Source organism: Hylobates moloch, unplaced genomic scaffold (assembly GCF_009828535.3).
Source record: "Hylobates moloch isolate HMO894 unplaced genomic scaffold, HMol_V3 SCAFFOLD_6, whole genome shotgun sequence".
Lineage (NCBI taxonomy): Eukaryota > Metazoa > Chordata > Mammalia > Primates > Hylobatidae > Hylobates > Hylobates moloch.
Window position 1 is genome coordinate 79,147,830 of NW_026652281.1, and position 12,063 is coordinate 79,159,892.

At 46.6% G+C, this 12,063-nt stretch overlaps 2 protein-coding genes across 3 annotated transcripts in view; one reads left to right on the top strand and one right to left on the bottom strand.

Moving 5' to 3' along the window:
* GTF3C1 (general transcription factor IIIC subunit 1) overlaps positions 1–512 on the bottom strand; it is an 89,727-nt gene extending 89,215 nt beyond the window's left edge. The window contains exon 1 of one of the 2 annotated variants that reach the window (XM_032157185.2): positions 269–512. In XM_032157185.2, coding sequence (XP_032013076.1) covers positions 269–489 — 221 coding nt within the window. In that variant the 5' untranslated portion in view covers positions 490–512. The remainder of the gene's footprint in view (positions 1–268) is intronic. The other variant, XM_058440848.1, reaches the window with a different exon arrangement.
* Positions 513–755: 243 nt separating this feature from the next.
* The window catches only part of KATNIP (katanin interacting protein), a 238,319-nt gene continuing 227,011 nt past the window's right edge, over positions 756–12,063 (top strand). Inside the window, exon 1 of the mRNA XM_058440369.1 lies at positions 756–776. The gene's annotated coding sequence lies outside the window, so the exon portion shown is untranslated. The remainder of the gene's footprint in view (positions 777–12,063) is intronic.

Consider the following 12,063-nt stretch of genomic DNA (forward strand, 5'->3'; position numbering starts at 1 on the left):
AATCCTGTTCGCCATTACCCCAAAACACAAACAGGGACAAAACGGGACATCACTAGATTCTCCCCCTCCCCCCGCCAACTCCATCGGACTCCAGGGCCCTGCCAGGCCTGAGGGACCCCAGATTAGCCTTACCGCCTCGCTCCAACTCAATCAACAGGCCTCCGGTACTTGCACGGCCCCACTCCATTCCCCCGCCCTGCCCCCAGCTCCATCAGCCCCCGGGCCCTGCGCCCGCGCGCCCGCCCGCCAGGCCAGGCCGCCCGCTGACCGGTCCTGAAGCTGTAGGTCGGGTCGCTCCCGAGGCTCCTCATAGAAGCTGATGCCCGGGTGCGTGGCTAGGGCCCGCCAGAGAAACTCCTGCGTGCAGGGTTCCAAAGGCAGTGGGAAGGGCGGCACTCGCGTCTCCAGCCGGCTCCACAGCGCTGGCAGACACAGGCCATCGAGCCCCTCCAGAGCCACTTCGTCCAACAACGACTCCAACGCGTCCATTGCTACTTTGGTCTGCGGCGCCCGGGGCGCATGCGCAACGCACCCCCAAGGGCCTCGGTCCAGCGCGCCTGCGCACAGCGATCCGGGGCCCGGGGAGGTGGGTCAGACCCAGGGTTCGGAGGAGGAGTTCCAGCGCGCCGCCATGACGTCACGCTCCGGGGGCGGGCTCAGTAAGTGGAGCTCCACCGTCATTGGTCCGAGGCCCCGCAGTAACCAGGGGAACTGCAAACAGTGTAGAGGCCGCTTCCGGTTCGAGCACCCGGAACCGCCGCCTCTAGGGATGGACGGTGAGTGTCTGTGGGCCTCTCCGGGAGGTCGGGCTGTTATTCTCCCATCCCTCCTGAGCGCGCTTTGGGCAGAATCCTAGGCCATAAACCCCTGGACCACCACTTCCTGACCCAAGGGGGTCTCTGAAATGAGGAATAGGGAGGCTTAGTGGTCCGGAACGCGGAGGAGAGCCTCGGGGAGTGGTCAGTGCTGTGACCATTCTGCCCGGCTGTGGTCGTGAAGGAAACCGGTACTGGCTGGGAGCTCAGTGAAGGGACGTAGGGTGGGGAAGGAAAAGTAGAGGTCTGAGGAGGGTCTTGTGAATGTTGGGATGTGGAACTGTGGGATTTGGGAGTTGATATGAAGATAAGCTTGATCGTGGGAGTGCAATCGTCAGGTGCTGGGAAAGGGAATTGGTGTGGGGGGTGAAGGGAGTTTAGGAAATACTCCCTTTCTGTGCCTTGGCGTTAATAATAATAGCTCCCTTTAACAAAGTGCTTTCCAGTACCAAGAACTCTGTAAGTACTCTTGGGCAACACCTCGCTAAGCTTCATACCAGCCTTTTGAGTTCAGTGTTGTTCCATTTTACAGATGATGAAACTGAGGCTCAGAGGTGTTAAGGAACTTGCCCAAAGTCAAACAACCAGCATGTAGCAAAGTGAGTGAGAAACCCAGACACCCTGTCTCTGGAGCTGAATTACGGAGCTTGAGATTTGGACCGGTTTTGAGGGTCCCTTTATTCCAGAGGTTGTAAATGCAGATGTCTGCAGAGGAGAGTTTAGTGAGCCGGATTGAGGCTGTAACTGAAAATCAATTCCTCACCTGAAAGGAAAGCTGCTCACCAAGCACCAGCTGATTGTCCTCATGGGGTACTTCTCAAAAACAGAGATGGCCAGTCACTCTGAATGCCAGAGACAGCTTGTGGGATCCCTGGTTAGAGTCATGGTGTTGACAATTGGAAGCAAATGGAAAATAGGCTATTCTGATATCTCACTTTGCAGATGGGAAGACCAAAGTCTAGAGAGACTGGTAGGGTCTGGGCTAGAGTCCAGATCATTTTTCTAATTACAGCACTGTCCCTCACTTCTCGGGAATTTGTTCCTGGGGAATCCACATTTTTATATTCACTGAATGTAGTGTGGAAAAAAATGTTTTTAATTGAACATTCTGTCATATGCTTAAAATACATCTTTGCCCTTTGTACTTTAGAGGCACTATAAAATGTGCTTTACCATTTTGCCCTCTGGAAAGGTCAATGTAATGTTGCTCTAGAACATCAGTTCTCAAACCTTTTAAGCCTTGGGACCCCTGTATACTCCTACCTCAAAGAGCTTTGTTTATGTGTATTTATGATATTTACCATATCAAAGATTTAAACTGAGAAAATCTTAAAATGTCCATTAATTAGTTCCTTTAAAAATAATAAAAATTGGGCCGGGCACGGATTCGTGCCTGTAATCCTAGCACTCTGGGAGGCCGAGGCGGGTGGATCACTTGAGGTCAGGAGTTCAAGACCAGCCTGGCCAATGTGGTGAAACCCTGTCTCTACTAAAAATTAGCGGGACGTGGTGACGCGTGTCTGTAATCCCAGCTACTTGGAAGGCTGAGGCAGGAGAATCATTTGAAGCCGAGATCTTGCCACCGCACTCCAGCCTGGGCAACAGAGCAAGACTCTGTCTGAAAAAAACCCAATAATAATAACAATAATAATATAATTGGCCAGGTGCATTGGCTCATAATAATAATAATAATAATTGGCCACGTGCAGTGCCTCACACCTGTGATCCCAGCACTTTGGGAGCCTGGGTGGGTGGATTGCTTGAGCTCAGGAGTTCAAGACCAGCCTGGACAACATAGCTAGACCCTGTCTCAAAAAAACTCCAACAACAATAAACCCGTTACTTCTGAACATAAATAATATTTTTAATGGAGAACAGTTACATTTGCCTCAAAAAAATGAATAGGAAGAGTAGCATTATTTTATGTTTTCTCAAGTTTATTCAATAGAAATAGAAAAAACTTCTCTCATTTCTGCTTCAGGATTCAAACTGTTTTGTTATGCTGTTTTGGCTAGTGTGTATGAAGAAAATTTGGCCTCATACACATATATAATTGGAGCAGAGAGAAATATTTTAATTGCCTTTTCAGATAACTGTAGACACGCTCCTTTCATACTATACAAAATTTAGCAAATGGCAGTTTCTTTTTTTTTTTTTTTTTTTTTTTGAGAAAAATGCTGTCGTTGCCCAGGCTGGAGTGCAATGGCCTGATCTCTGCTCACCGCAACCTCCGCCTCCCAGGTTCAAGCGATTCTCCTGCCTCAGCCTCCCAAGTAGCTGGGATTACAGGCATGTGCCACCAAGCTCAGCTAATTTTGTACTTTCAGTAGAGATGGGGTTTCTCTATGTTAGTCAGGCTGGTCTCAAACTGCCAACCTCAGGCGATCCGCCCGCCTCGGCCTCCCAAAGTGCTGGGATTACAGGTATGAAGAACCAAGCCAGGCCACAAGTGGCAGTTTCTTAGTCACAGTGTGTCATCTGAAGCCTTACAGGTGAACTTTTATACTGTGTTGCATTAAAATCCATTGGTCTATCTTGCCCTTTCATTGGCTGCTTTACCCATATATGATTTTATAACATCAGCCATCGGTTGGTTAGAAAATGTTGGTTCAGTGAGTTATGCAAATCTAAACGTTGACCTTTCAGATGCCATTATACAGTATTTAAAAAATCACATCTGTTAATATCACCACCTATTTCATTTTAAAAAGGAGTTCAAGTATTAGGAAACTATCAAACTCAAGGTAATGGAAACAAGTTTTCAACTTGTTTTCACTTGACAGCTTGAATTTTAACATTGGCAACAAATACTGTCAGCTGTTTCCTTGAAGTGACAGACTCACTTATTTCGTATTTGAGAAAATTTTTGCCAAATTCCCAGCACTGAATAACCATAATTTGTCTATTATATTCTTTACTGCCATGTACTCACATTTAAAACAAACAATTATTTTTATTTAAGAATGTCCTAATGGTTGGGTTCAGTGGCTCACCCCTATAGTCCCAACACTTTGGGAGGCCAAGACAAGAGGATCTCTTCAGCCCAGAAATTCAAGACCAGCTTCGTCAACATAGTGAGACTCCATCTCTACTAAATAAATAAATAAAATAAATAAATAATAGGCATGGTAGCATGCACCTGTGGTTCTAGCTACTAAGGAGACTGAGGTGTGAGGATCACTTGAGTCCAGGAGGTCAAGACCAGCCTGGGCAACTTAGTGAGACCGCATCTCTGTAAAAAGTAAAAAATTAGCCAGGTATAGTGGCTTGTGCCTGTAGTCCCGGCCACTCAGGATCACTTGAGCCCAGGAGGTTGAGGCTACAGTGAGCCATGATTGTGCCACTGCACTCCAGCCTGGGCAAAAAGACCTTGTCTAGAGAGAGAGAGAGGAGGGGGTGGGGTGGGGGGAGAGAGGAGAGAGAAAGGAAGGAAGGAAAGAAGGGAGAGAGGGGAGAGAGAAAGGAAGGAGGAAAGAAGGGAGGGATGGAAGAAGGGAGGGAGGAAGGAAGGTGGGAAGGTTTCCAGTACATTGTGGTAACACTGCCTTGATTCAGACTGCAAGCAGTTTTACCCATCATTGCTTTGTGTCATAAGTACAAATGTCAACACAGGGCCAGATGGGGTGGCTCATGCCTGTAATCCCAGCACTTTGAGAGGCCAAGGTGGGCGAATCACCTGAGGTCGGGAGTTTGAGACTAGCCTGGCCAACACGGTGAAACCCTGTCTCTACTAAAAATACAAAAATTAGCTGGGCGTGGTGGCACATACCTGTGGTCCCAGCTACTCGGGGGAGGCTGAGGCAAGAGAATCGCTTGAACCCAGGAGGCAGAGGTTGCAGTGAGCCAAGATCATGCCACTGTATTGCAGCCTGGGCAACAGAGTGAGACTGTCTTAAAAGAAAAAAAAAATCAACACAGTGAAAAACTCTTCAAATTATGATTAAAATACTTTTGTCTTTGTGGACCCCTCCTTCTCCCAGGATCTGCAGAACACACTTTGAGAAACATTGCTACAGTCCATTTTCAGGAAGGCTGCTTTGTGCCTTCTACTGAGCATCTCTGCACTTGCAGTCTTAGGACGTTATTGTAGCCTAGTAGAGGAGTATGTTCATTTTCAGATTGGTCCCCAAAAGGAAAAATTTATTCTCAGAAGTATTTACCCTAAGGTCATATTTGACCTCCAAAGAATCCCATTTTCTGTTCCGATTTTTAAAACTTTGATTTACACTTTTTTTTTTTTTTTTGAGACAGAGTCTTGCTCTGTCACCCAGGCTGTAGTGCAGTGGCATGATCTTGGCTCACTGCAACCTCTGCCTCCCAGGTTCAAGCGATTCTCTTGCTGCAGCCTCCTGAGTAGCTGGGATTGCAGGCGCACGCCACCACGCCCGGCTAACTTTTTTGTCTTTTGTTAGCAGAGATGGGGTTTCACCATGTTGGTCAGGCTGGTCTCGAACTCCTGACCTGAGGTGATCCACCCGCCTCAGCCTCGCAAAGTGCTAGGATTATAGCCATGAGCCACCGCACCTGGCCCTGATTTATACATAATTTTATAGGCACATACCTCTTTATTGGATAAAGTGAAGCATACCTTATTGTGATTCTAACCAACTAGATAAGCCAAGCCTGGCCTTATTAGAAAGATGTTTACTTCCTACATTCACAAAAGCTTAACTGTCTAGCAGATGCCCTCCAAACTGGACTGTAATTTAGTTTATTTGGCATGTCTTAATCACCATAGCTTTTCACAACCCTTTCCGTGGCCTTTTGATTTTGACTTTGGGCAGGTCCTATCTGTTTCTGTGATTCAGTGTAATGTCCTTAGGTTTGGGGGCCAGATAGCCCTGGATTTGAATCTCTGCTGTACACTTTGACCTCTCTGAGCCTTGGTTTTCCTGTCAGTAAAATGGACATGATAATGAAGCCTACCTTGTTTTGTGGCTTCAATGAAACAATGCATCAAGTCTGGCATATAAAAAAATGTTCCTGGCTGGGCGCGGTGGCTCACGCCTGTAATCCCAGTACTTTGGAAGGCCGAGGCAGGCAGATCACCTGAGATCGGAAGTTCAAGACCAGCCTGACCAACATGGAGAAACCCTGTCTCTACTAAAAAAATGCAAAATTAGCCAGGTGTGATGGTGCATGCCTGTAATCCCAGCCACTTGAGGGGCTGAGGCAGGAGAATCGCTTGAATCTGGGAGGCAGAGGTTGTGGTGAGCCGAGATTGCGCCATTGCACTCCAGCCGAGGCAACAAGAGCGAAACTCCGTCTCAAAAAAAACAAAAACAAAAAAAAGTTCCTACGGCCGGGCGCGGTGGCTCATGCCTGACTTTGGGAGGCTGAGATGGGTGGATCACGAGGTCAGGAGTTCAAGACCAGCCTGGCCAAGATGGTGAAATCCTGTCTCTACTAAAAATACAAAAATTAGCCAGGTGTGGTGGTGGGTGCCTGTAATCCCAGCTACTCGAGAGGCTGAGGCAGAGAATTGCTTGAACCTGGGAGGCGGAGGTTGCAGTGAGCTGAGATTGCACCACCGCACTCTAGCCTGGGCCACTGAGTGAGACTCTGTCTCAAAAAAAAAAAAAAAAGTTCCTACATAGTGGCTGATGTTATCATTATCTGCAAATAGGCAGACTTCTTCCACACAGTTGACAGAAGAGGGAAGCGTGCTGATGAAGCTCTGTAGCAGATGATAACTTTTGTAATTAGCACACTCTTTGCTTAAGAGAAAATCCAATGTTTGACATTTTTTATTCCATGAAGGTACATTGGCAGCATGTGTTTTCTGCCTGTGAAAATGTTCGCCTTTCTGTTAAAGTTCAATTTTCCCCAGTGCTTTAAAAATATGAAATGGTTTAGGAAAAAAAATTCTATTTCGTTTTCAAGGAACATAATAATTAGACAAAAGTTCAGCACATCGATATAATTAGAAAGGATTTGGAAGTTGTTCATTTGCTTTTCACTGCTCCCCTAGAGCAAATATTCAACATTTCCCCTGTTTATACTGTTCATTTGCTTAGCAAACTTTCTCAAATAATTAATAATGCCAGGATGAAATTTAGCCTCGCTTGTCCAAATAATCCCAGACTGCAAACAGGTGATGGTTGAATTAGGAAGGTTTTGCTGAGAGTACACTGTCGGTTTAGCTGGTCTCTCCTGTCCTTGTGTGGTATTTACCTGGCTTCTTGGTGATTTGTCTGTTTCTCTTACTACTTAAACCCAGCAAAAAAAAAAAAAAATAATAATAATCAAATGCAATAAAACAAAGCAAGCATTCAGCAGGTGAAATAAACATACATCCCATATAGTCTTTGTGTCTGTTCTGTTTTCTTTTCTTCTTGTTCCAATCCTTCTATCTGATTAATTTCTCTCAAATTTTTTCGGAGTTCATTCCTCCTGTCACTTTAACTTATAGCAAGTCAGCACATAATGTTTTGTTTATTTTTCCTTATGAGATTCATTCCATGATTCAACATTTCAGTGCCTTCTGTGCATTGGAATTCAGAGATGCCAAATGAGTAAGATTGAATCCAGGTGAAGGGGATATGGGAATTCATTGTACTATTCTTGACATTTTTCTGTGAAGTTGATTTTTTTTTTTTTTTTTTTTTTGAGATGGAGTCTCACTTTGTAGCCCAGGCTGGAATACAGTGGTGCGATCTTGGCTTACTGCATCCTCCGCCTCCCGAGTTCCAGCGATTCTCCTGCCTCAGCCTCCTGGGTAGCTGGGATTACAGGCACATGCCACCACGCCCGACTAATTTTTGTATTTTTAGTACAGACGGAGTTTCACCATATTGCCCAGGCTGGTCTCGAACTCTTGACCTTAGGTGATCCAACCCTAACGCTTGGCCTCCTAAAGTGCTACGATTACAGGTGTGGATTTTTTTTTTTTTTTTTTTTTTTTTGAGACAGAGTCCTGCTCTGTTGCCCAGGCTGGAGTGCAATGGTGAGATAACTCACTGGTGCGTCCATCTCCTGGCTCAAGCGATCTTCCTATGTCAGCTCTCCAAGTAGCTGGGACTACAGGTGTGTGCTACCATGCCCAGCTAATTTTTTATTTTTTGTGGAGATGGGGGTCTTGCTATGTTGTCCAGGCTGATCTCAATCTCCTGAGCTCAAGCAATCTTCCTACCTTGGCCTCCCAAGTTGCTAAGATTACAGGCGTGAGCCACTGTGCCTGGCTGGAAATGAATTCTTTATATCAGAGCTTGCATAAGTGGGCTGAAACAGCCCACATGCATGTTTATTTGGCTCATAATGTTTTGTTTTTTAAATTTTTGAATTAGTTGTCAACATTGAAAAATGAGCAGATTTCTCATAAATACCTGATTGTGGTGTTTTCTTAAAAATATGAATAAAGTCTGTTAACACCAAATCAGAATTCTGCATGGCAACAATTGTCCCACCACCCGAGTTAAGTGGAGACGTTGCCCTTTAGGAGGGAGGTGGCCTGTCTAATGACTGGCTTCTCTCATTGTGTCTGTCACTCCTAGGCCTGTCAGCATTTGTACTTAGAATTCTACTTTAGTATTAACTTGTACAGTTTTGAAAACTCCTGTGGACTTCCTCGTGTGCCATACTGGACTATACTTATTCTTTTTGTTTGTTTGTTTTTTGTTTTTAGAGTCTTGTTCTCTCACCCAGGCTGGAGTGCAGTGGTGTGATCTCAGCTCACTGCAGCCTCTGCCTCCTGGGTTCAAGTGATTCTCCTGCCTCAGCCTCCCAAGTAGCTGGGATTACAGGTGTGTGCCACCACACCTGGCTAATTTTTGTATTTTTAGTAGAGATGGGGTTTCACTATGTTGGCCAGGCTGGTTTCGAACTCCTGACCTCAAGTGATCTGCCTGCCTTGGCCTCCCAAAATGCTGGTATTACAGGCATGAGTCACCATGCCCAGCTTCTTTTTGTTTTAATCTGAACAAAAGGGAATATATTATCTGCCTTTAGAAACTTCATAGTATGGTGAGAAAGCAGACATAAACAGATGACTACATTTCAACATGGGAGTCCTTAGAAGATATTTGTAGAGGTCTTCCCCTTTCCCAAAGCAGTGTAGCCCACTGCCTGCTATTGTAAATAAAGTTTTATTGGAATGCAGCGGCACCCTTTCACATACATACAGTCCATGGCTGTATTCTTGCAGAGTTGAGTAGTTGTAAAAGAGACTATGTGGCCGACAGGCCAAAAATATTTACTCTCTGGCCCTGTACAGGAAACATTTGCTGACTGTTGCCATGGCAGATCTGATTTGATTCCTGAGACAGCTCAGTGGGATACTGTGATTGTGTCTATTTTATACCACACACCTAGTAGGTAGCAGAGCCAGGACTCAGTCGAATAAGGTCTACACTTGGTAGTATGTTATGGAAGGCCCATTTCAGCCTTGTCACTGCCAGTGTGTGGCCAGGTTCTCACACCTGGAGAGTGAGTCTGTGGGGAAGACCTGGCCACTGGGCTGATGGAAGAATATACATTTTGAAAGGTATCCATTTTGACTACATTCCCAGCTCCCTCAGCATCTAGTCCCATGACTGCTTCTCTGTTTCCAAATGGGAGTAGGCTAGTGCACAGCAATGTGGTTGGTTGCAAGGAAGAACTTGAAACTGTTTGCAGAGCACTTTATGTATAAGTAAGAAAGTGTGACTACCGATGTCCCATGAGGCTTTGCAGCTTTAACAATTGCCCCATGGATCATATCACCTTGAAGTAGAGAATTTCTCTGGGGAATTAGCTCCCCTCCAGCCTCATCTTTTAGACACTTGCCTACCTGCTCTCACACCCAGAGGTTTTACACTGCACTGTACAGCGTCTATCAATATGTTTTTCCATATTCAAAAATAGTAATTTCAGGCCAGGCATGGTGGCTCATGCCTGTAATCCTAGCACTTTGGGAGGCTGAGGCAGGAGGATTAGTTGAGCCCAGGCGTTTGAGATCAGCCTGGGCAACACGGTGAGACCCCATCTCTACAAAAAATTGTTAAAAATTATTTGAGCATGTTGACACATGCCTGTGGTTTCAGCTACTCGGGAGGCTGAGGTGGGATCACTTTAGCCCAGGAGGTTGAGACTACAGTGAGCTGTGATCATGCCACTGCACTCTAGCCTGGGCAACGGAGCAAGACCCTGTCTCAAAAAAAAAAAAATAGTAAGGTCATGGTGGCTCATACCTATAATCTCAGCACTTTGGGAGGCCGAGGCAGGCGGATCACTTGAGGTCAGAAGTTTGAGAACAGCCCGGACAACATGGTGAAACCCCGTCTCTACTAAAAATACAGAAATTAGCCGGGCATGGTGGCACCTGCCTGTAATCCCAGCTTCCTGGGAGACTGAGGCAGAAGAATCATTTGAATCCAGGAGGCAAAGGTTGCAGTGAGCCTAGGTCGCGCCACTGCACGCCAGCCTGGGCAACAGTGCGAGACTCCATCTAAAAAAAAAAAAAAAAAATCCAGGTGTGGTGGCTCATGCCTGTAATCCCAACAGTTTGGGAGACCGAGGCGGGCAGATCACGAGGTCAGGAGTTCGAGACTAGCCTGGCCAACATGGTGAAACCCCGTCTCTACTAAAAATACAAAAATTAGCTGGGCGTGGTGGCGGGTGCCTGTAATCCCAGTATTCAGGAGGCTGAGGCGGGAGAATCGCTTGAACCTGGGAGGCAGAGGTTGCAGTGAGCCGAGATCGCGCCACTGCAGTCCAGCCTGGGCTATAGAGTGAGACTCTGTCTCAGAAAGAAAAAAAAAAAGTAATTTCACATAAGAACCTGGACTTCTCAGTCTCTTGATAAACAGTGTGCTTTGGGCCCTCAACACTTCCTTGTCACGTAGCTCTGGTCCTCTAGCACTGAACAGTGGCCACCCCCTTGACCTGGGACATGTACTGATGACCCCTTCTGGCTAGTGTTACCTGTCATCTGGTGCTCACTTCTTCCATTGAGCATATTGGCCTCCTTTGCAGGCATCTGAGATTTCAATCCCAGCTCGAGACACTTGGGGAGGTTGGCCATCTCTGGAGTACACCGTCTTCTTTCCCACCTCGCTGCCTTGCCCATGCTGTGTTCCCTGCCAGCTGTGCCCTTCTTTCAAGTCACTTCCACACTGTAAATTGCAGTGACCAGCACCACCTGCAGAATTAGCTCCTTCCCCATGGCAGGACCCCATAGCTAGTCAGGCATTGTGTTGTATCACAGAGACGGGCTCTATGCTTTTCTCACTCTTTTGAGGGTAGAGACTCACTTCTTTCCTTTGTATGCCCAGCATCTGGCACAAGGACTGCACAAGCAGATCCCATGAGTGTTTGCTGGGTTGACACTGTAACCAGGAAAGAGATTAACGGATTTGTTCCCTAGTGAATTGCTGGACATTCTCCATGAAGTAGACAAAGGAAAGGGCCTTGTAGCCAAGCTTCCAGGCCAAGCTTCCAGGGACCGTGGCTGGATCCTTTTTCTCTTTTTTTTTTCTTTTTTTCAAGACAGAGTCTCGCTGTGTCACCCAGGCTGGAGTGCAGTGGTATTATCTTGGCTCACTGCAACCTCCGCCTCCTGGGTTCAAGCAATTCTTCTGTTTTAGCCTCCCAAGTAGCTGAGACTACAGGCGCCCACCACCACGCCTGGCTAATTTTGGTATTTTTTTTTTTTTTTAGTAGAGACGGGGTTTCACCATATTGGTCAGGCCGGTCTTGAACTCCTGATCTTAGATAATCCACCCGCCTTGGCCTCCCAAAGTGTTGGGATTACAGGCGTGGGCCACTTCGCCCAGCCTGGTCCTTTTTCTCTAGTGGACACGTATGGTTTCCCCAGACAACCCAGTCCTCATACCATTCCCGCTCCTAGCTTCCTGTCCTGTCCCCCGCAGCTGCTTCCCCTGCTCTCCCATTAGCATTCCTGTCGTGGCCCAATTTCCTTTCCTAGTGAAGTCACTTTCTGTCCCAGCTCCCACTTCACTTCAGAGCCCACTGCTACCTTGACCACCCTTAGCAGTGGACCCTCTGATTTAACATGTCCTTTGGGGAGAGGAAAGTTATGGGTAAACATAGCGCCTGGCAGGAAGTCAGAGCACTACAGATATCTGGTTACCTGCAGGGCCTACCACATTTTTCTAAACTCTAAGTGAACCTGCAATGCAATGTGTGTGTGTGTGTGTGTGTGTTTCCCTGCAACGAGTCTCAAACTATTCAGAAACATTTCATGAACTCTCTAATGTCACAAAAGTTAGAGCTGGAAGGAACTTGACAGATCTCGCTTAGGGTCCCATTT